General features: G+C 51.1%; 1 protein-coding gene across 18 annotated transcripts in view; it reads right to left on the reverse strand.

The window, feature by feature from the left end:
- The window catches only part of ZMYND8 (zinc finger MYND-type containing 8), a 115974-nt gene that overhangs the window by 29441 nt on the left and 61594 nt on the right, over positions 1–24939 (reverse strand). For all 18 annotated transcript variants that reach the window (XM_036009927.1, XM_028523862.2, XM_036009923.1 and 15 more), the window contains 3 exons: positions 21148–21629; positions 10211–10351; positions 1370–1522 (listed from right to left, as the gene is read on the reverse strand). In XM_036009927.1, coding sequence (XP_035865820.1) covers positions 1370–1522; positions 10211–10351; positions 21148–21629 — 776 coding nt within the window. The remainder of the gene's footprint in view (positions 1–1369; positions 1523–10210; positions 10352–21147; positions 21630–24939) is intronic.

The following is a 24939-nucleotide window of genomic DNA, read 5'->3' on the forward strand; positions in this document are numbered from 1 at the left end:
AAATAAAACCTTAAAAAATAAAAGAGAGAGATGTCAAAATATACAAAAACCCAGATCTGGTATCATTTCTGAATCCTCGGGCTTTTGCCACTGCAGTCAGACATAAGGAGGGCGAGCAAATGACGGTGTGACCGCACATGTGACAGGAAAAGCTTAGGTGCCAGAGCTCAAAGGACAGGAATTCAAACCCTGCTCCACTGCTTTCATGAGCTGTGTAACCCTGAACCGGGGACCTACCTCTCTGAGCCTCAGTCTCTTCATCTGCAAAATGATAACAGTTATCACCCTCAAAGGACAACCTCCATGCAGTGCTCACCGAGCACAGTTCAGGGTGCACCGGGAGCACCCAGTAAACGGACATATTAAAATTCTTATTCACAGTAGTAATAAACCAAGGAGTTGGGCCACCTGCACGGAAGGACCCGAGAGGGACATTTAAATGGACCGCAAGGCTTCATCCACGCCAATCAGTGTCCCAACCAAATTCCTCCGACAGCCCAGGTGACGCCAAACTGCAGCTCCTTCCCTACCCAAAGGTCCAGAGCAGCCCCTGACACGCAAACCTTACCGTGGAGTGGCTCTCTCCCCTGAGGCCCAATCATCCCCTATTTCTTCATAAATGCTCTCCTGGTTTTATTTACTTATTCAACCAATATTCCAGAGCATTACATGGTGCACAAGACCCAGTACCTTGGAGAAGGCAAATCTTCATAAGGCAACCTCCCTGCCCTCAGTGAGCTTCCAGGCTACCTGGGAAGGAAGGATATCCCCCACAAATGCACTACTGTTGCTTTTGAGCAATACAGTATCAAAGGCAGTGGGCAGATGGGGTGAGCAGTCAGAGAGGACTTCCTGGAGGAGGTGACACTCACCTCAGCCTTCGGGACAGGGTTCAGGTAAGCAGCATGAGTGCAGACAGCACGGGGGCAGAGGAAGGGAGGCAACAGACACAGAAGCAGGATGGGTCTGCCGGGTGGGGTGGGGTGGGCCCAGTCTGGAGGAAGAGGTTTGTGTTGGGACACTTGGGGACCTACTCAATCCTGATGTCAGGACACTGACGTGTACCAACAGGGTGTGCAGAGGGCAGACGCAGGAGGGCCTTTCTGCTCCTAAAGCTTCTCGCCTCCTGCACCTCAAGTCTGCAGGCTGCCCCACCGAAGAAGGCGCTCTGAGGGACTTGCAGGGCCTGTCTGAACAACTAGCTAACAAATCCGAAACACGCTGCCCTGGGCAGAAATACATTTTAATGGATTGAACAACTCTAGCTTCAAAGCAGCCCGGACCCAGCTCTGGTTTCACCTGGGTGGCACCCCTACTGGTGACGATGACGACACTGGTGATGATCGATGAAAGCAAACGAGAGACGTACCTAATTGTGCTTTGCAACTCTCTATCGTCTTGTCGAGATTGAGCTGGAACCGGCTGCGGATCTGCCGCTTGGGGGAGATGAGAGGGACGGGGGCGGACTGCTGCTGGACGGACTCGCTCAGCTGCTTCAGGTCCATCTCGGCCTTGCTGCGGTCTGGAAGACACCGCCAGACGCTCGTCAGCCCAGGCACGGGGCAGGGGGGAGGCACGCGACTCTCACAACCCAGTGTCCTCTCACACACACACACACACACATTCAGAACATGGGAGGAAAAAAATCTGAAACATTTTTGCCATTGGTCCCAACGTCATCAGCCCAATGGCATGGGCTGACTTGGAGATAATGGCCCCGAGAAAACACTTGGCAGGTTTACTCAGTCTGCTCAACAATCGCCTGGGTCGCCTTCGGCATTTAACATGCACGATCCCAGCCAGATGGCTGCCTGTGGAGCTCGGCATCATTAGGGAATCTCGAAAGCCAAAGGTTACAGTAATACACTCAATCTCAGTATTAGCAGATAAGCCGACAGCACGTCTGGCCACAGCGTGCTTCGAACTCCAGGCCCACGTCAGCGAGGGCTTGTATCCAAGAGAGACGCCGAGCCCCTCCGAGGAGAGACACTGGGGCCCCCGGCTCCTCATTCGCCACGGGGACTTCACTCTTCATTCCTCTTCCACCTACTCTGGAGCTCACGTGAGAAGGGGAGGGGAGAGAGGAAAGAGGCAGACCTTCCTCCCAGCAAGCCCACCGTACCTCCCAACAAGCCCGCCGTACCTCCCCACTTTGGCTTGCAGCACCTGAGGGAAGGTAAATAAGATTAGCCCTGGATATTAAATCTGTGTCTTCTTGCTCAGGGACGAGGAGGCCAAGGTCCTTGCCCTAATCCCAGGCAAGGGCCTCAGACTGCAGATGATGGCCAAGGGCCCCCCTTCTCCCCTCCCCCTGCCAATTTCTGCCGTGGGCGCTTTATAGCACCAACTGAACCAGATTCCATGGGTTTGCGTTTCTTGAATTGCTTCCCTGCCTCCTCATCCACTTCCTCAACTGCCTCCCCCAGGGTCCCGGAAATATAAGGAGGGGACAAAACGAAGGAGGCTGCGAAGGCCCAAGAAGCGATGATGAGAGACCTTGCGGGCAGGAGCACCGTCTCTCACCCCGCCCGCCAACCTCGGGCAGCCCCTCCGACTGACCCCTAGCAGGGAACGTGGGCACCTGCCCCACCCGCACTGATCCCAGAGTATCAGTCAGAAAGCACCGAAACAAGGACAGAGAGGAGAAGCAACCTTCCAGCCTGTTCGCACGAGCTGACAGCTCACACCCCGACTTCCTTCAACACTCTGCTCCCAAAGGCCACCTCTGCCCCCAGGAGACAGACCCAAAGCCTTCACTCTCTCCCTTGGCTTTTGTTGTCTCCTTCCCCCAGGAACAGGGCTCTTCCCTACCCTGCATGCCCACACTGGTTCCCGTGAAGGGACCATAGGCGGCCTCCCAAATGCCCCACCCAACACACTCACAGGCGACCAGAGCAACAAATTGCTCAAACTTGGTCTTTCATCATAACGAGGCCTCCACTATGATAAGATTAGGACGGGCCTTTCCCCAAAAACACACTCAGGGTGGATGGCCAAGAAGATTCTAGAAGTGAGTGGTCCAAGGAAACAGAGACAGCATCCTTGGCATTCAAGAAAAGGCTCTAACAACCATATCAGGGTGTGTGCATGCAAGTATGCATGGGTGTGCATGTGTGTTCCAGGCACGTGTGTCTATGCACACGCGCATGCTGACCAGGGGCTCTTCAGAGAGCCTATCAGCGCCAGGACGGAAGACGCTCACAAGTGTGCACGCACAGCCACTCTGGAGGGCAGGAATGTCTGTCTCCTGGAGAAGCACCTTCTGAAGAGAAGACAGAGGGAAGCAGTGATAAAACAGCAAGTAGGAGGAGGCCCAGGGAAACAAGAGCAGGTCCGATGAAAGACAACACAAAGAGGACTTAAGGGCTTCGACAGTGAAGCACCGAATGCGACAGCAAAAGGAAGAATATGATGCCTGTCTCGTAATGTCTGCTCTCAGAAATGAGGGAGCAGCCCGGGCCAGGGAGCTCAGCTGGTCAGAGCATCGTCCCCATATGCCAAGTTGTGGGTTCGATTCCTAGTCAGGGCACATGCAAGAAGCAACCAATGAATATATAAGTAAGTGAAATAGCAAATGATGTTTCTATCTTTATCTCTCTCAAATCAATAAATTTTTTTTAAATGAGGAGCATATTAGACTCCAGAGAAAAAAAGACAGCCTCTTCAAGCATAAGTTATAAGTGTCTAGCCCTGGCTCGTGTGGCTCAGTGGAGCGAGGACCGGCATGTGAACTGAAAGGTCGCTGGTGTGATTCCCAATCGGGACACACACCTGGGTTGAAGGCCAGGTCCCCAGTAGGGGGCGTGCAAGAGGCAGCGGTCAATGTTTCTCTCACACACCAATGTTTCTCACTCTTTTCCTCCCCCCCTCTCTAAAAATAAATGAATAAAATCTTTTTGTAAGTATCTCAACAAAAATACTTCCCATGAAGCAGGATTGGGGAGAGGTCTGCTACCCAAGTGATATGCTCATCAGCGTCCTCAGTAACATTCTTGTGTGGTTAATAGCCTCCAAATAGCAGCTATTCAAAGACACAACTACCCTACCAGGGATCAGCAGACTTTTTCTGGAAGGGGCCAAAGAGTAAACTAGGCTCTGGGGACCACACAGAATCTGGTGCAAAAGCGAAAAGAAATACTATGTGAACAAATGCGTGTGGCTGTGTTTCAATAAAACTTTATTTACAAAAACAGGTGGGGGGCCAGATTTGGTGCGCAGGCTGTAAAACCTGCCATCCCCTGTACTGTAGGACTCCCAGGGACTGCTAACATGGCTGCATACAGAAACTACCTTTAGAATTTTTTTTTTAACCTTAATGCCTTAGCCATCGTCCCCGGAGACTCTGGATTAACCAGCCAGGGGTGCGACCTGGGCACTGGCCTTTGCAAAGTCCCCTGGGTGATTCTAATGCAGCTGTGCTTGACAGCCCTGTATTCAACCAGCACTGAGTCAAGAAATCTCCTCGTGATCTGCCCAAATCCTGGCGTATCTGTGTGAACAGAACCACTCGTCCAAACTTTAGGGTCCAGAGAAAGGGACCTATACCTCATAATCAAGAGGAGTGAAAAGAAAGTAAAGCACCTCATTTTACAAAATAAGGCCCCAGGAGCCAGGAAGCTACTATAATGTTTATTCTAACAGGAAACCACCAAAAAGTCGAGGGGGCGGCTGGGATCAGGTCCCTGGGGACACACCTTCAGTTTAGCCAAATGCAATTACCTTTCTGGAACTTTCAGCTGCGCTTGCCTCTCCTCCTCCACAGGGAGAAGAGAGGGGCCGCTGTCTTATTTAGCTCACAGTAGCTTATCAAGACTCTTTCCACCCCTGCCCTTCTATATCAGGAACATCTCCAGAATCCACACTTTCTGCCAACACTGTGAACTGCTCAGCTACTAGGAAGACAGCTCGGGCTATAAATGGAAACCAGGGATTAAAGAAAATACCTGCGCTGAAGAAAGAGGCTCGATCTCACATTTCTGGAGACCGCGTCAATCAGAACGGCCCCCTGAGAGGGTAACGGGGCAGTATCTCTCCAAATGTCAACTGTCCGCGCCCTCCGACCTGGGGCTCCACGTCTGGGAATTTACCCGATGGACACATACTCCCATGTGGGCAAAAGGCTCTTTACCGCAACTGTTCGACAGCAGAAAGTGGGCAACAACCTCGAGTCTGTGAATAAGGTGCCCAGATAAGCAAGTCACAGTTCGCCTTGAGATGGATCAAACGCAGCTGCTGACGGAAAACAGCGGCAGATCCCTGTACAGGGGCCGGACAGGCAGCCCGTTCAGTGAAAAAGGCACCAGCGGCAGAACACGCCAGCACTGGTGTGGGGGAGGAAAGAAGGGAGTGGAACACAGACACACATATGTGTGGGTTCTGGGGGTTTCTCAATGCACTGTGACGGCTGGGGCTCGACAGGTCTTTGTTGGGGGAGGAGGCGGTGGGGGACTGGGCCATCCCGTGCACAGTAACCCTGGCCTCCACCCACTAGATGGCAGTAGCACCCACATCCCCGCTGTGGCAATAAAACTACTGCCTCATGTCCCCTGTGGAACCCCATCCCCCAGGCTGAGAACCTCTGGTGTACATCGAGGAGAGCTCTCCACAGAGGCTAACAACAGGGGACAGAGGTCACCGGTGAGGAGGTGGCACAGAAGCAGGTGATCAGAGGTGGCAGCCAGTGTGGGTTTTCACGAAACACCTTCCTGTACTTAGAAATTTCTTTTACCATGGGCACTCATGACTTACAAAAGCCAAAAGAGAGATACAACCACTTCCTTTTTGGTTAAAAAAAAAAATTCTTTCTTCAAAAGCTGTTGGCAGACTAGGATGGATGGACTTCCAGGAGCCACAGAATGGCAGCCCCTTCAAGGGAAGGATATTCAGACAAGAGACCCTGGCAGATGCGCTCATATCCATCAAGCCACACAGAGATCTTCCTCACTTGATGCAGTTTCAAAAAATAAATAAATAAAATAAATAAGTCCTAGTCAGGGTGGCTCAGTTGAGTAGAGCATTATCCTGTGCACCAAAAGGTCGCGGGTTTGATCCCCAGTCAGGGCACACGCCTGGGTGTTGGTTCAGTCCACAGTGGGGACGTGCACAAGAGGGAACGATCAATGTTTCTCTCTGTCTCTCTCTCTCTGTATGCATGTGTGTAAAATCAACAAATGTATCCTCGGGCAAGGATTAAAAAAAAAAGCCAAGACAATCTCTGGGAGACCAGGGCCCCTACTCTGCACCCAGGCTCCGGAAGAATGCCTGACTCCCAAGGTCCCACAGGGAAACAAAGGACGCCTCCCAGCAGCCGAGAAAGCAAGCTGAGGTGCTCCGTTCTGACCCCTCTCCACTGTTCTGAGAGCAGCGAGGCACACCTCTGTCTCGACCGGGATGGCGGAGCTGCTGCTGTGTGTGTTCAGCCCAGAGCAGACACCCTCTGGGAGATACGAGGAGATGAGAATTCACAGAGAGCCAGGGCCTCCTCCCCTCTCCTAGCCTCGCCAACTCAGTCTTATTTATAACCACCACAGAGTCACAGGAGGGGCCACGACAACCGGCCAGGGTCCGGCTCCCGGTCTGGAGCTGGGAGAAGAGGCCCAGGACAGGCCATGTGGGGGCCGCGTGCCGGCAGCAGGGGGAGCGCGGTCTCCGCAGAAACCGTCCCCTCGCTCACACACCAGAATTAATTTTAAGAGTAATTTGGTAACAGGGTGACCCATGGGCTGGTGTGTGTATTTTGAGTTCTATGCATTTGGCCCAAGTAGAGTTTTTACTTTAAGATGAAATTGAGGCCAAATTTTAAAATCTAGGAGCATTTACCCTGGTTGGGTGGCTCAGTTGGTCGAAGTGTCATGCCATGCACCAGCAGGCTGAAGGTTTGATCCCAGGTCGGAGCATATACAGGAGGCAACCAAGTAATCGATTTCTTTCTTTCCTTCTTCCTCCCTCCCTTCCCTATCTCTCCCACCCTGCTCCACCTTCCTTCGCTCTCTAAAATCAATAAAACATATACCCTCAGGTGAGGATTTAAAAAACAAGTAAAACAAAAACTAGGAGAATTCACATAAAAATCTGGTTTTGTTTTTCTCAAAAATTTAGTATCTGACTGACAACACGGTTCAAGTAGTAGGAGCTGCTTCCTTTAAAAAAGCACTTTGTCCTCCGTGGGATCCCCATTCAGGACACCACCTTACCCTCGCCCCCTACCGCAGGCCAACCTGTCCAAGGGAACGTGTAGGTCACAGCAGGGCCCTGCCCTGAAGCGTTATCAGTCCCCGCATCCTGGTTCAGAGCCCAGGCTACAGAGGGAGAAACAGGCCCAACCATACCTCGAACCACAGGTGATCCAGGGAGGGTAACCCGACTTCTCTGGGCCTCAGTTTCCACTTCTGTGAAATGGGGCTATTGCCTACCTTGAAGGCTACTGTATTTTTTTTAGTAGTTTTCATCTGCAGGAGTAAAATTCACCGAGTTTTAACACCTGCACAGATTCCGGTAACAAGCACCACAAACACAATGCAGGCCAATTCCATCTGCCACAGACGTCCCTTTGCGATCTGTAAAACCGTCACCCACCCCCCAGCCCTGGCCATCGCTGATCTGTTTGCCATCTCTATAATTCTGCCTTTTCCAACGTAACTTTGCCATGAAGTATTTTGCTGGATGTAACAGTGCCATCATCATCCCTAGCACCGCCCCATTTCCATCTGTCTGCTCACGGTGTTTACAGAGAGAGGTCACCCATAATCCAGCCCCACGAAACACACTCCCCATGCCTGGGATGCATGAGAATTATTTAGCGGTCCCCTCCGTTTTCCCCATTCTTCTCCACCCATCCATGACACTCTCCACTGGCCCCAATCTGCTCTGTTTTCCAGGAGGTAACTGAAACCCCAGCCCTAAGATGCCCGCGTTCCCGCTGACAAAACAAGGCGCATATCCCTGCATGGGAAGAGCCAGCAGGGAGGTCCTGAGGCCCGGGTTCTGCTGTGCCCACCACCCACACACAGGCCGGGATGACACTGCAGGTCAAGCCACACCAAAGACCACAGTGTCATGAGGATGCCCCAGGTCCGCCCGGCTTAGGGGAGGACCTATTCTCGCCCTGCATGGCTGGCAAAGAGGAAATGGGACCGTGGGAACGCCTGCACGGCAGTTCCTTCCGGGGCGTGGAGGCGGGAGGAGGGCAGGAGAGCAAGCCACGCCACTGAGAGCGGCGACCAGTCCCCAGGGCAGCAAACGGGTCCCCTTCTGTTCAAATGAGCAGTGCCCGGTCAGTCCGCACTACAGCCCCTAAAGCCACCCCCTGACTGTCCGATCACATCGGGGCTGCACTGACAGGGGACCTGGGGGGACCCAGGGGGACCCAGGCTCGCTCCAGCCTCACCACCGTCGGGCTTTGCCACACCCAGCACCAGAAACCTCTCTCCAGACCTCACTTCTCCACCTGAAAAGGGCACCGGAGGACCAGAGGAAGCCGGAGGGAAGGCACTGCCTGACCCCGAGGCTCTGCATTCCGGCTCAGGCGTCCTTCCCGAAACCCTGAGCTGCAGGCCTTCAGGGCGTGGCTCTGTCTCTGTCCTGGGGGCCTTTTCAGCCCCATCTGCGGACCACCCTCCTCACTCAAGTGCCCCAGGGCCCTCACTCTTCCTTTCCACCCTAGACCAAAATCCGAATCTCAGCGCTACTGCCGGGTGGGGGTGGGGGGGGCGCAAGGGGGGCACGGTAGGGTGTGTGACGGCATTCCTGGCCTGCAAACACGCACCACTCACTGCCAGCAGCCGGCATTGCCGCCCCGCCCTGGCCCCAGCGCTGTGAGAGTCTCTGCTCTTAACCCACCCCCGTGCATAAATCAGAATATATACCTCCTGCCTTGACCTGGCCCCGGGGCACCCAACACTGGGGATCTAGAACTGTGCTCTCGGTCCCGATTCCTCCTGCCACAGCCCACCCGTCAACACGGTTACTGGGACAAGCCAGGAACTCCTGGTGGGGGGGCTACTCAGGGCTTTCAACAGCATCCCTGGCTTCTGCCCCCTGCATGCCAGCAGCACCCCCCGCCCCCAGTTGTTGACAACTATGAATGTCTCCGGACACCGTGTCACTCGGGGGAAGAGAGGAGCCGCCTGGGTGGACAGAGGCTTGTCTCCACCCAGCAGCCAAGAGGCCCCTCTGACGTGCTCGGTCAGTTCACGGCCCTCCACTGGGCAAACCAGGGTCCTCGGGGGCCCTGTGCTCTCTGACCTCACGGCCTCACCGTCCCACCCCCCACCTCCCGCACCCCCGACCAGGACGCACTGCCTGGGCCTCTTTGCCACTCCTGTAACACACGCAGTTCCTTCCTTACCTAGGGCCTGTAAAGTTCTTGTTCCTTCTAAAATGTTCCTCCTGGTTCAGGCCTGGCTCTTGTTTTCCTGTCCTGGAGCTCTCCACTCAAACTGGCCCTCCCTGCCCCTCCCACTGCCTCTCCTCCCCACCCCCAGCCTGCCCACCCCTCTCCTTATCCTAGTTTCCCATTTTATCTCATGGTATCCGCCCTCCTGTTGATCTACCTTGATAAGTCTCCAACCCGTTCTAGAACCCAAGCTCCCTAACAACAGCGCCCCCGCTCACCACATTCTGCCCTGTGCCTGAAGCAGTACATAGCACAAAATAGATGCTCAAGAAAAAAAAATGGGAACTGCAGTGGAAGGAATCAACAAAACAATAACTTCATAAAGTTAAGGGATCAGCATTTCCAGTGCCAATTTTTGCTGATGACTTTGGGCTAAACTAGTGCTTAAAAAAAGAAAAATTGAAGAGAACTGAGGGAACACTGTATCAGAATATACTGCGCAGAGAAAAGACAAATACTGATTCATAATACTTGATATATGTGAAGTGTATATATATAAAACTTCAAATATATATATTTTACATAGACGAGAACTGGGTTACTCCGGTCAAGGGCAAGTAAGGTCGTAAACACTGGCCTGCGTTACTCCACCATAAACAGCTTTGCATGTCTTCGGGCCCCAGGAAACCCCTTAACTTGTTCCTTGTATCGGTCTCTCTGCACGTTCACCCACTGTGCCTTCTCAACAGTCTGCTCAGAGAGTTCAGAGTTCTCGAGAACCACAGAGTTCAAGAACCACACAGGAAAGAGCACATCACGACTTGTAAAACTATTCACGGCTGCCAGAGAAAGAGACTTGCAAACATCCCCACTGACCCAGGTTAAGATTCAGGATGCTCCCCGTGGTGGACGTCTTGTCCGCTTTCGTCGTGAGTGGCGTGGACGCTTGAGGAGAGAAGGGCTTCGGGCTGCCAGATAAACTCCCCGCCTGTCCCGTCTTCGTGGAGGCCGGTGACGCTGAAAAGAGTAGGGCACTTGTTAAAAGGCAGGTTTCCAAGGCAAAAGGCAAGTCAAGCTTGTGGGAGTGAGGGGAGGGAAAGCAGAGAAACGGATTTGATTTTGCCACGGGCCAGCAGAGCAGCACAGATGGGGTGGAGCGGGCAGGGCTGGCCACTGCTTTCAAAGCAAAGGGCTTCCCCCCCAATGTTAAACCGTTCAAGCCACAAAGGAAGGAGGCCTCCCCGGTTATTCTACCAGACACAAAGCTCTAAGACAAATCGGCTAAGCTGCCACTGAAATTAGCTTGGCCCATTCACGGGTGTAAATCTCAAAATAAATAGCGATTAAACCAGCCCCCACCCCGGCCCAGATGCAGAGGCCAGAGCCAGGCTTACAAGTGGCAGCCGTCTGTTTGCGGGGGGCGCGGGGGCCGGCCCCCACTGCCACCGCACCTGCCGGGGGCCGACCTGACCCCTCCAGAGAGCTTGGGACTCCCATTTCAAAAGCTCCGCCTGCTGAAGGGAGTATAGGCAACCCCAGATGCAACGACGAGATGTTGGTAAATTATCTCCCTTCCACTGTGCTTCAAACTCGGACAGGAGGGTGGAGGGCCAGATCCACTCCCAAGGCTTTTATAAATACCTTAAACCTGCTTCTGCGCTGCTCCCCGACCCTCATCCACGGGGTGGAGGGAGGCAGAACAGAAGCCAAACCATCTCACTAAACGGGGTGGTTCGGGTGGGCCACCTAGGGCCTCCTAGAGCCCCTGGGGATCCTGCCCTCAGGCATCATTGGGACGGCCCTGTTACTCAATGTGTGACAGGTGACAACGACGACACAGCCAGCTCTCCTCAGACACAAAGGAAGTACTGACTCTGAGGCGATCTGGTCCTTAAGAAAAAGCTGTTGACGGCAAAGGCGTCAGGCCCCGAGACGTCATGGGGACAACCAAAGCGCTTGCCTCGATTCCCTGGGCTGCCAAATAGGGGTGCCCAGAGTGAGCATTCAATCGGATACACGCGTACCCCAGCGTGGCTACTCAGTATACAGGAGGTAGCCTACGCGTGTCCAGGGCCAGGACCCGCCAACGCCGTAGTTCACTAACAGAGCGGGGAAGACTCGAGACGCAGCGAGAAGCGGACTCCAGCGCGGACTGGGAGCCCGACAGGGCGCACACCCCGGCTCCGCTGCTGACGCGCTCGCTGGGCCGCCTCGGGTAAGTGACCGGGTGTCTCTGATCTCCTCTCCCGGCAGCGGCACAGAGGGGAGCACCGACAACACGATACCAGGGGAGGATAAAACTACCCACCCTCCTCAAGTGGTCACGATCAAATCAACGAATCACCTGAACAGCGCCTGGCATCTATTAAGGGCTATATTACTGTTTGCTCCTGGTGTAGTATCATTTTCTATCCCCCATTAACCTGTAGGGTGCCGGTTTCAATCACCTAAACCCATGGTCCTCACTCAGGAGTGATTTCTGCCGTCCAGGGCACAGGGAGCCATGGCTGCAGGCAGCAGACAGCGTGCTGCCGGCACCTAGTGGGGGGAGACCGGGGGTGCCGCCGCTAACATCCGACGGTACGCAGCACAGGCTCCTGGAACAAGGGATTATCTTGGGCCCCCAACGTCAGCGGTGCTGAAGCAGCTGCGCCCCTGAAAATGCAGGGAGGAGGCGGGACGAGATGGGGTAACCCAGATCAACTGGTGCTTAGCAAGTGCTCAATAAACACAGGAAATTATTTCGAGAATTAAGCTTTTCTGAATACGGAGTGAAGTCAGTGTTGCCGTATGGATTGACGAATGCCTGGCTGGGGGTACCCGGCGTTCTCTCGCCCGGGGGGCTGTTCCTGTTACTGGTAAGACCCTGGGTGACTATAACCTCTAGTTCGACAGCAAGCAGAACTAAAGGGCTTGTTAGCCAGAGAAACATGAGCAAATGACATTAAAGACATTTTAAAAGACTTAAATGTTTCCAATAAAATCTTTAGTACTAAGATGTTTGGGTTGATTTTTTTTTTAAATAATGCATTCATTTATGTTTTACCTGCTCCCAAGAACTCTGCAGGGGCTGAAGATGTGGGTACAATGGACTCCCCCTGAGGATCATAAACCAGGCTTTTCTAATCACATTCTCTCAAACAAGCTAACCAGCGTGTCCAGCAGAGGCGGTCTTGCCCAGCCCGCCAGCAGAGCATGGCTGGGGACTGCAAGGAACTGTGGGACGAGGAAACCTAATTGTACAGGGAACAAGGACAAAAAATGTGCAAAGATACCACCATCACAAGAGACCTCAACCATTCCCTGCTTAACAGATCGAGTTTAAAAAGGAAAAGGACAGGCCGGGAGGCAACCTACAGAGCCCTGGCCGACGTGTGGTCCTAGAGAGGATGGTAGCTACATCACCCTCACAGTCATCATCTTTATACTTCTGTGTGTGTGTGTGTGTGTGGTAAAAGTAAGTAACAGAAACAAGCTGTAAATTCACAAACATATAAAGTTCCTTTGTTTCAAACATGAGATCAATAAAAAATAGCCTCTGCTGTTAAGAAAACGTCAGTGTTGAGGTTTAAGAAACATGCTTTAGGTGTTCGGTTTTCAAACACAGCACCTGGGTATGGCAAGAGCAGAGGTGATGGGAGAACACTGGTTTCCCACAGAGACAGGGCTGGCTCGCTCTCCACCCAAGCCAGGAAAGGGAGCACCCGCACAGACACCTAGGACCATGCATGGCCCGTGCCAGCCACTGAGTGCCATAAGCCCCGCCTTCCCGATTTGTGACAGACCGCCTCCCTGCCTCAACACCTGTCAATGGTAGGACCGCCCACCACACTGGCCAAGGCCACTTCGGTTCCTCCTGCCCTGACTCAGCCAGCTTTTCAGCAGCACCTCTGCACACCCCTTCAAAAATATACCCCAAACAGCCCACTGACCGCCACCTCCACAGCGATCACCACGGTCCAAGCATTCTCGAGGGGGCAGTATGGCCCTCCAGGGGCAAAATGTGGTTCTCAGAAAGTCAGCAAATCTTCATGTACAAAGTAGAGAAATATTCTGGCTTCTTTGTGGCCATCTAGAGAAATGTGAAAAAATACCAGGCTGGCCAAAATGCCTACAGCATTGGGCAATAGAAAGCTAGCAAGGGCACATTACATTAGGAAAACAAATCAGTGTATCCACATTTAAAACATTTGCATCCGGTCGGCAGGGCTCAGTGGATCAGAGCGTCATCCCATAACCTAAGGGCTGCAGGTTCGACCCCCGGTCTGGGCGTGTGAGATGCTTAATCCAGGTGCAGGTGGGTGGCAACCAATCGATGTTTCTCTCTCACACTGATGCTTCTCTCTCTCAACGCAATGGAAGGGTGACAATAAAAGGAAAATAAATCACATTCATACTACTTCATAAAACCAGGTTTCTTCCCCAAGTAATGTCTCCCAAAATTCAGTCGTGATCCCAACATGTGACACATTCACGTACAATCTATGTACTGCTGACAACTAGAATTATATGCATAAGGCATCACAAAAAGTCACGGAAACACGGATACACTGAAAGAAGCAAAAGCTGAGCATGCTCCCCTTCCATCACAAAAAGAAAGTATTACCATTGTGATTACATATTCAAAAATATGAAGGGACAGCTGATTTTTAACAGTTGTCATCTCTTGGGATAAAAATGATCTGCTATTAATTCTATAACATTAAAATTTAAAAGGAATATTTTATGCTCAAAAAAAAAATGAGACAAAATTAAATGTAAATATTGAACAGCTTCCAAGATAAATGTGAAGCAATCAGAATTTTGTCAGGACTGAAACTCAAAAGCGTGATACATTCAATCAGTAGTTCTCCACGGGGACCAGAGGGGTGACTGTGACCTCCAGGGGCCACGTGAAAAGGTCTGGAGACATGTTTGGCTGTCGCCATTGTGAACAGGTGTGCTCCTAGCTTCTAGTGGGCAGAGGCCAGAGATGCTGCGAAGCGTCCCACGGTGCACAGCACAGCCCCACAGCAGCAAGTCATCCAGCCCCGAACGGCAACAGTGCCACAATCGAGAAACCCTGTTTCAAATCAATCTAGACATGTTCAAAAAGCAAAAAAAAAAAAGACATTGGGAAATGCTTGTTTCAATTAAGCTTTGAAATGAATGCTAATCCTTTTATAAGGCCATAAATCTTGCCCAAAGGAAGAACTAATAGCCTTTGAAGTCACCAATAATTTAATAAGATTTTACACTTTGATGTGCAATTCACAAGTGTGGGCTAAAACACATCATTTATTATCTGCATTTACAAAACCCTAGCCTGTGCTGAGCCCTATTCTGACTACATGAAACATGAGTCTTAGAATTGAATTAGAAGAAAATGTCCCTTCCTTCCCGCGCACCCCAACTCTCTGGGTGGGGTGGGGTGGGGTGGAGGAGGTACTGATTCATGTTAAGTTTCCTCCCCTTGCAAAACCCTGGCAATGACCTGCATGTTCATGTTCAAAGTACTTACTGTCCTACACAAGTCTTGGTGGCAGAATGTCCCCGAACCGTCTATGGTGGGACAGAAATGCTGTGTTGAAGGGTTATTTACTAACTTGAAAAAGTATGCAGAATACAAGGTTAAGGGAAAACATAAAAAACAAAAACAAAAACCGCTAAACAGGCCACACCAGGCATGGCAGACAGGTAATCCAGGAACCAGCACATCACAGGTGCATTTGACGTAGCACGTAGTTTTGTTTTGTTTTTTAATTTGAGCAAATGAACAAAACTCCTTTTTTTGAAGATACATTTTATTGATTATGCTATTACAGTTGTCTCATTACCTACCCTCCATTACCCTCCACCCTGTACACCCTCTCCCACCCACATTCCCCTCTTTAGTTCATGTTCATGTGTCATAAGTTCTTTAGCTTCTACATTTCCCATACTATTCTTGCCCTCCCCCGTCTATTTTCTACCTACCATCTATGCTACTTATTCTCTGTACCTTTTCCCCCCCTCTCCTCCTCCCACTCCACTGTTGCTAACCTTCCATGTGACCTCCATTTCCATGGTTTTGTTCCTGTTCTAGTTGTTTGCTTAGTTTGTTTTTATTTTAGGTGTTCATAATTGTGAGTTTGCTGTCATTTTACTATACATGTTTTTTATCTCCTTTTTCTTAGATAAGAACCTTTAATATTTCATAAAATAAGAGCTAGGAGATGATGAACTCCTTTAATTTGACCTTATCTGAGAAGCAATTTATCTGCCCTTCCATGCTAAATGAAAGCTTTGTTGGATGTAGGTCCTTGCCTTTCATGACTTGGAATACTTCTTTCCAGCCCCTTCTTGCCTGCAAGGTCTCTTTTGAGAAATCAGCTGTCAGTCTGATGGGAACTCCTTTGTAGGTGACTGTCTCCTTATCTCTTGCTCCTTCTAGGATTCTCTCCTTCATTTTAAACTTGGGTAATGTAAGTATGATGTGCCTTGGTGTGTTCCTCCTTGGGTCCAGCTTCTTTGGGACTCTCTGAGCTTCCTGAACAGCCTGGAAGTCTATTTCCTTTGCCAGATTGGGGAAGTTCTCCTTCATTATTTGTTCAAATAAGTTTTCCACTTGTTGCTCTTCCTCTTCTCCTTCTGGTACCCCTATAATTTGGATGTTGGAATGTTTAAAGATGTCCTGGAGGTTCCTAAGCCTCTCCTCATTTTTTTGAATTCTTATTTTTCCATTCTTACCTGTGTGGTTGTTTCTTTCTTCCTTCTCGTCCACTCCATTGATCTGAGTCCCAGTTTTCTTCTCATCACTGTTGGTTCCCTGTGCATTTTCTTTCATTTCATTATTGTAGCCTTCATTTTTTCATCTAATTTGTGACCAAATTCAACCAATTCTGTGAGCATCCTGATCACCAGTGCTTTGAACTGTGCATCTGATAGGTTGGCTATCTCTCAGTTGCTTAAAAGGATCGGTTCTGGGGCTTCCATTTCTTCTGTTTGAGCCATCTCGCCCCCCCCTTCAGTCTTGTCACACCTATTATGTATGAGGGGTGGAGCCTTAGGTGTTCACCACGGTTAAGCACCCCAGTCGCTGGGTTTTGACGCTATATGTGGGGGCGGGGTCCGAGAGGGAACAATGGCGCTCCCTCCACTCTCCGTGGGACCTCAGTCCCTTCCACCACTCCCCCCGAGCAAACTGGACCTTTCTGGTGCTGATTCCCGTGTGGGTGGGCTTGTGCACCCCGTGGGTCTTTTGAATGACCTCTCCTGTGAGACTGGGAGCCTCTCCCTGCACCTCAACCCCCACAGGTGTTTTCAATCAGTGCCCCAAGGCCCTTATTTCCCAGCAGCACGGGGATCCTGGGTCGCACACAGTGCCTTGCTTCACAATCCCCGCCTTGCTGGGTCTGCCAGTTGCCACCCCTCGGCCGGGGTCTGCCAGTTGCCGCTTCCGTGCCCAGGGTCTGCCCACGGCAGTCTTACACACCCGGTCCCAACGCTCTGTGTCCTCGAGACCCCTCTCCGCCCGGCTGCCCAACTCCACCCCTCCTACCTGTCTGGATGAATGTTTAATTCCTTGGCTGCCCACCTTCCTTCCATACAGTTCAATTTTCTGTCAGTTCTGGTTATTCTGTTTCTAAATTGCTGTTGTCACTATCGTGGTTGTGCGAGGAGGCACAGTGTGTCTACCTATGCCTCCATCTTGGCCAGAAGTCAACAAAAGTCCTTTTAAAAAAATATTTGGGACTTCCCCTATTCCCACTTGGCTACAACCAGGAGGAGGAAAAATAAGCCCTGTATGTAAAAATAAGCTCTGTAGTAAACAGAGCAAAACAAGCCATGCCCTGTAGTAAAAATAAGCTCAGCTCAGAGCGGCACGTGCTTTGGGAAGTGTCACGCGTACACACGTGTATACCTGTCCTCGGTCACGATCAGGGTGTATTTCTGCTTCAGTTCACCCCGGTCCCTCCCACTCCCAGCCTCACGCCTTCCCATGCCTGCCTAGCCATCCCACTAATAATACGGCTTATAAACCAACATGGGGAGAATCCTGGAAACTGAGGGCTGACTGTGGGAGGTGGTACACTGTGTGGATTTAGCCTTTGTGAATAACCATCATTCTACAACACACGCATAATGATGTCACAATAAAGACGGGTTTATGGAAACATGTCCCTTCTCTCTAAGCCGTAGCCCTAAGCTACACGACTGAAGGACCATCAGCTCACAGGGCGGTGACCACCAGGCCCCAGGACCTGACGCATTATTAATGACTTAAATTGGGATCCCACAAGCCAAGTATTGGCAAAGTCATCCATTCTGGCCAGGAGGTCTAGATACAGGGGGAATGAGAAAAATCACCAAAAAAGATAAACCATTCTGAATATTAAGACAACAGGATTCCAGGACACCAGGAGTGACAAGCTGTGGGCCGAACCAAGTGTTTCTTAGAAGGATGAGTCCAGTTCTAAGGATTAGAGACACACGACTCTGAGCTCCTCAACCCCCTCACCCCCTGAGAGAGAAGGGTGTCTAAACTCTCATAAAAGTTTTATGTAATTTAAATTTTATGTCGCTGGCTACACATTTTTCCATTGTTTTAACTAATCTGGTTTTTCTGTTCCTATGGCATTCTTCTTCTTCTTTTTAAGATTTTATTTATTTATTTATTTATTTATTTATTTATTTTTAGAGAGGGAAGGGAGGGAGGTAGAGAAAGAGAGAGAGAAACATCAATGTGCGGTTGCTGGGGGTCATGGCCTGCAACCCAGGCATGTGCCCTGACTGGGAATCAAACCTGCGACACTTTGGTTCACAGCCCGCGCTCAATCCACTGAGCTATGCCAGCCAGGGCTTATTCTTCTTTTTTAACACAGTTTTGGATAAATCACAGTCTTGTCTGGCTGAGTATGGGAGCATTTCAATAAATGTCCCCCAGCTTCCACTAAATGTTGTCATCACTGCAAACAGCAGAGGGCAGTAGAGTTGCAACAAGAGAAAAAAGAAAAAACGGTCTAGATTCAGGATGCAGGGGTGGGACCCTGGGCACCTCCCCACACTCCTCATAGGAACCTCAACTTGCCTTCCATAAAATGGGGAGACTGGCCCAGTGTCTCTTAGTCTGTAATAGAGGCTGGCAAACCAGCCCACGGGCCACATCTAGCGCACCACCTGTTCTTGTGTGACCTGCAAGTTAAGAAGGGTATTTCTTTTACTTTTCTTCAATGGCTGGGGGGAAATAATCAAAAGGATTAATAGTTCATGACACATACCAAGCCTAAAATATTTACTACCTGGCTCGTAACAGAAAAGAGGGCAATTTGTAAGATTAAAGCAGTTGTGAGTATTACCTTCTCTTCCTGAACTCATGATTATCCAAATGACCCAGACACACACCCACAAGGGGATTATATTTGGGGAAAGGAACTTTCAAGTCTACTAAAGCATCTAAAACCTACTCAAATGATGAGGCAATTCTGTCAGGACTCCTGATGTCACTTCAACCTCTGTACGTCCCCAGGGAAGAAGCAGCGACACATGGTAGGTATTCTCGTCATCACATGAAAGAAACTATGCGTCCCAAAATACGGAGCAGAGGCAAGAGGATGTTCACGGGCCCACGGGTTGTTATTTTGTAAGTTAGGTACTCATTTCATGGATCTTAGAGAAAAAAATACCATGAGCAATTTAAGCACATGAACTTCCACATTTCACTAATTTAGCTTAGGATAAAGCTACATCGGAGGTTTGATGTATAAGAATGTTAATGAAACGGGTGGCTGGGGGGGGGGGGGGGGGCAATGAAAATTCAAGCGACAGTGACCCCCACCCGGGGCCGCTGCCCAGGTTATAGGACTTTCTCAACAGCGTGCGCCCCGTGGCGATGCACGGGCTGTGAAGCCTGGGTGACGAGGCGCCCACCGTGTTCTGTCCGATGCACTCGCATGCTGGAATCCGAGAAAGCTTTTAAGGACTCTGGGCAGACACAAGAGGGCCAAAGGGAAGCCTTTCTGACACTGTCAGCCCACGTTCCGTCATCTGGGACGGAGCACACCTGGCTGGGATGGGAACGGGGGAGGCTGCAGCCTCTACTTTCAAGGACCAGAAGCACTGGTTCTACTTCGCTCGCTCCTCTCCACCTGTAGCCATTGTGGGAACAGCTACAAGCAGCACCTGAAAGTAACCAACCAGCCAGAACCAACACAACCCAAATGGGTGGGATGGAGCTCCCAGTGAACTGAGTCCCTATCATTTATTTCATCCTCTGGGGCCTTCTGTGGTCTCTTGAACCGAGGCCTGCTCCTTACGGTTCTGAGTGAACCGGGATCAGGGGGGCGGTGGGGGGGGAATACAGTCTGAAAAGCTACTCAAGGTCCCTGCTTTGGCTGGAGATCTAAGACCAACAGTCCAGCCTGTAGGTGTGCTTTATCCATTATGAAAAATATTCGGAGATATTTTGAGTTGACATTTAATAAAGGGAGATTTCATATAAAAACATTTTCACGTCATAAATACAGATTTCTCAGGTCTCTGGAACAGTGTGAAGATCTAAAAATCATGAGTCCACAGTCCTGCCTGGGAACCACAGGCTGCAGCCGGAGATGGGGCGTGTGCCCTGGGGTCTCCCCAGCATGGAGCCTGAGGGTTGGCTGCCTTTACCAGCATGCTTAGCGGGGAAGCTTCCCCGGGCCCACGTCTCTCAAAGGTAGAATAACAAAGAATAAACAGTGAAGGCCATGTTTCAAGAAAAACAACAGCAAACCTACTTCCTCGTGGAAGCAGCAGAGTTCTTGAGTATTTACACACAACCAAACACACAACCAAATTACGTCTGGGTAGAAAGAATTCAAGGTGCCCTTACGTTCTGCACACTCGGCCAGCACAGCCCCCCCTCACTGCCCACACCCCCCCCCATGCACACAGGCATTTGACCAGCAACCACCAAAAGAAGTAACAGAGTCGCCAGCATTTCTGTAGCACTTACTATTCCAGACAGACACCATGCTGAGCGCTCTGCTCTCCGATTCCCTTACCCCTCCCAGAACCTTGGGGACAGGTTCTATGACCCTCACATTAAGTGCAGCCTGTGAGGCCAGGTACCCCAATCAAGAGCCATGCAGGGAGAGGTGGCAGAACTGGAATCTGAGACCAGTGTCCTCAGTCTTAACCACCTCGCTGTAGCAAGTGTCAAGAACTCGAGACAGGCCCTGGCTGGCGTAGCTCAGTGGATTGAGCACAGGCTACAAACCAAAGTGTTGCAGGTTCGATTCCCAGCCAGGGCACATGCCTGGGTTGCAGGCCATGACCCCCAGCAACTGCACATTGATGTTTCTCTCTCTCTCTCTCTCTCCCTCCCTTCCCTCTCTAAAATTAAATAAATAAAATCTTTAAAAAAAACCAACAAAAACGCAAGACAACTATTCAACAAGGCAACCTTTAAGGAGGGGGACTGCGCGTGGGGAAAAGACTGTTATGGGTTACCTGGCATGTTTCTCTGATATTTAAGCACTAAATGATGTGACTGCATGGTTCTGACAGAAAAACGATGTTTCCATTAAAACAAAATACTTGAGACAGAAAAAGCTGTGGCAGGAAGCTGCTGTGGTTCATTCTAAGAGGCGTCTGGGCTGAGCCTTGCAAGGACATCTAGCACCTCCCTGCAAAAGGGCCCCGCAGGAGCTCAGGGGCGTTGCTCGTGTTAAAATTAAAATCCGCCCCACTGGCGTAAAACTCCAGGAAGCTCCCCGTGGCTCGGTGCTGCCGGCCAGTGGGGGTCGGCCAGGTGTGCGCCGGTGCACACCTGAGCCCCCGAGGGCCTGCCCCAGCCTCCCCCGCCTGGGGCTGACCTGTGCTCTTGTCCAGAAAGTCCATGGACTCCTCGCTGGCGCTCAAGTGACTAGACATGGTCTTCTTCTCGGGGTCCTGCTCCACGTCGGAGCCCGTGTGCACGGAGGAGTTGGTGCTCATGGGCGAGCGGGGCATGTCCGACAAGGAGATCCTGCGGCCGGCGCCCCCGCCCAGCATGGGCTTGCTCATCAGGATCTTGGGGGACGCCGTCATGTCGAAGTTGAGCTTGACCTTCTCCTGCTTGTCTATCCTGGCAGCGCCGGCGCTGGGGTTGTTGGGGTCGAGCAGCATTTGGTACTGGCTGTTGGGCGTGTAGGGTGTCCTGAACGGAGAGTAGTTAAAAACCCCAAACTTCCTGCGAATGTTCTCCACGTACACCTCCATCTCCTGCATTGCACTGTTGAAGATGCTTTTAGTCTTTTTCACAGAAAAAGGAATTTCTTTAGACATGAGGTAGCAATTATTTATCGGAACCCAGGCCCTAGGAGGGCAAAAGAAAAAAAAGAGAGGTTAAGTCAACTTTGGTCATTAACAAGATCTCTAACTGCTTTTGTCTCATAAACATCATTGCGGTAAGAGCACGGGACGTGAGTTCTACCCTCTTGACAAACACGTGAGCCCACGGCACGGAACTGCCAACGGCAGGCACCGGGCTGCACAGCCGGCAATTCTCCAGGGTGTATTCACCTTGTTTCACCAAACTCCACGCCCGTCCGATAGTGGTCCCCCATTCAGCCTCCCCCAGCCCCTGGCACCCTGTTGGGAACTGCCCTGCCTGGTATCAGAACCTGTAACCCCCACCAGGGCTAAGGATGAGGGAATGACCTTGGAACTGTAAACCACCAAGGAGGCAAGCTTATCTCCCTAGCAGGAGCGCTGCTTCTGCTGCTTCATTCATAACTGAACCCCAAAGCTTGGTCGGTTAGCCAATGACGGGTAAGATTCCCCAAAGGGGGAACGACCTAAGACAGGCATGATCATATGGGAGGCCCCCAAGGAAGGACTTGGGGAGCTACAGCAAAAGGGGGTGATGGACCCTCACCCCTCGGCTTTGACAAAGCCTGAATTCTCATCCTCTGGGAGAAAATCTCCTTATCTCTTGGTTGCCTTAGTTCCCTTGCTCCACCTAAGCCTGAAACAATGACAGGGTGGTGCTGCCCTGTGCTGGAAAGGGCGGGTTCCCCGGGTGATCAGGCCTAAGAAAGAATATGTAAAACCCTGTGAAACCTGCTTTGTTTAGAATGCTCTCAGTTGAATGATGAGGGTCCAGGGGAGAAGTAAGTTTGTTCCTTAAAGTTTTACAGCTCTTTGACCCTGACTCAAAATAGGCCCTCAAACTTCCTTGTTATCTATTGTTTGATCCTTACTTCCTGGCAATGAGTAATGAGCTTTACCTGAATTCTTATGCAAACGAACCCAACAAAAGCCTGCTCAGGTGGGAGAACGGGGCGCACTCCCATAGGGAGGGTGGCCATGGCGCTCCCCACTGGAGAGAGTCGCCGTTCCATCCCTATTTCCCCCACAGGACCTGGTTGTCTCTGTGTTATGTTTTTCTCGTGTTTCAACGAGCCATCCGCAGCGTTCCGTGGTCACTGCCAGTTGGTGGCCGAAACAGCTGGCGCCCAACGTGGGGCCCGGAAGGAATCCGGATCATTTTCTTGAAGCCAGTGGCTACGAGCCGTCACTGTGGACAATGCATCAACTTCGCGTGGATTTACATGTAACCAGCCCAGGTAAGGGCCGATGACCCCGCACTCTTTCTCGGGTATGTCGTAGGATGCCTTGGACTCCAGGGAAATAGGTTTTCCTTCCTAGGTTGTCCTCTCTCGAGACAGCTTTTGAAAACAGAAAACTTAGTTCTCAGGCATGGGAGTGAGAGCAAAGAGTTGGCCTTGAAAAAAGCAGTCAGGTAATCTGTTTTGGCCAAAGGCCGCTTTTTCTCAGCACCTTCCATCCTTGTCCTTTCTCTCCGTCAGCCTGCAACAGGGAAGCTGATACCTTATGCAAGTTTCGGTTTCTATGGAACTCCAAAGACCGCTTCCCAGTTTATATGAGGGCTTTGGCACCCACCAAGCTCTGACTAAAAGAGGCCCTTCCTCCCTCCAGCTCTAGGTCTCAGGCATCCCTACGTGAGTGGGGGCCTCATGGAGGTGTCTGGGGCCTAATCCCCAAGACGTGTAGGGTCCTCATAGGGAATTCCATCTCCCATAATTTAACTTTTGGCTCATCCGGGGAAGCGCAATCTAAGGGCTGGTCACCCAGCGCTCCGAGCCCTCCCAGCTGGCTGATCTAAACAGCTGGGAAGAGAAACCAAGACCCATAGGCAGGGTTAGGGTACCCCAAATATCCGGTACCCCTCTCCCAGACTGCCTCCCACCAACAGCACGTTTTGACGCACCGCACTCTCCTCACCAGCAAGCAGCAGGAACTGAGGGTGCAGGTGGCGTGAAACTGGTTTTGTAATCGCCGCAATTGCGGCAGGAGGAATTTCAGAAAAGGTTCATTTATGTGTTAAGGAATTTTGTTAGGGGTTCTACAAATACTTAACCACAGGCAACGAGCTGTCTCAAGAACAAAAGCAATGTTTTAAACTAATTCAGCTTTTTAAGGCTGTTAAATATCTCCCTGATAAGGGATCTTTAGATTTGAAACTATGGGAAAAAGCAGGACAGGGAGGTCCTCATAGTCAGGAAAACTTAGACAAAAAGAGAAGGGGCCTATGGGATGGCAGCCGAGACTCTAGGTATCTGCCGGACCCTTCCTGTGGGTCGCTCCAGCTGCAGTGAGCACCACGGCTGCGCCTGGTGAGCCCAGCCAGGGCACCGGTCTCCGGTGTGCCTGCGCTGGCAGCACAGTGGGGCCTGGTCTTTCTGCCAGTGATAGGCAGCAGTGGAAGGCAGAGTTGGTTCTCCTGCCGGGGCTTAGGGGAAAAAGAAAAGACTTTCCCTTTAGTTAGCCTTAAAAATGGCAGCACCCACCATTCCACTCTGAGCGTATGCATGTGGCCGTTTCAGGGCCCTCCCTGGAATGGAATCACACAGTGACTGCCCTGACACGACTGGCTTCGTCCACGCAGCATGAGGTCCCCGGGTGTTCGGCCGTGCCGTGGCTCCCGAGTTAAGGAGGGAGAGTGTCCCACCGGGTACGCATACCGCGTTTCCCTGACCCGCGCGTCTTCGGTGGAACGAACATTCCAGTTGTTTTCAGAACTGTTTTTTCTCTTCCTTAAGGCAAACCCACCTAGCCTAGCAGGCCTGCCAAGGCTTTTAAATGCATATTCCATTTTTCTAAAACGACTTGGTTGGAATGGTCAATAAACGATCCACGTAACAAACACATTCTATCATCAGGACTGAACGTGAACGTGAACTTGTCCAAAACTTTAAAGGGCTCGATAGACCTAGTCATTTTAATCCATTAAAAAAATAATCACTCCCCTTTGATTTTCTTTGGGTTGGTGGAGAATCACAAAATAGTCACTGCATCCTAGCCCACACCTCCCAAGAGAAAATTATTCCCCAATCTTACTCTTTTCCACTCAAACAAGAAAAACCTCTCTCTTTCAAAACTGGAGTTCTCCATGGGATTAGGAGGAAATGTCGTAAAAACCCTAACCCTCAACGGAGGAGCGTGGTTTTGAATGTGAAAATAATTCACATGGAAAATAACGAGAAAACAGCCCTGTAGCCCTCCGGGACACACCCTCCACTCCCCAGGCGGGTCCTGCCTTCCCACCCTCCACACCCCACACGCCCGTGTGCCCTGCAGAGCCTTCGCGAGAACACGAGCTG

This window comes from Phyllostomus discolor, chromosome 9 (genome assembly GCF_004126475.2).
Source record: "Phyllostomus discolor isolate MPI-MPIP mPhyDis1 chromosome 9, mPhyDis1.pri.v3, whole genome shotgun sequence".
Taxonomy (NCBI): Eukaryota; Metazoa; Chordata; class Mammalia; order Chiroptera; family Phyllostomidae; genus Phyllostomus; species Phyllostomus discolor.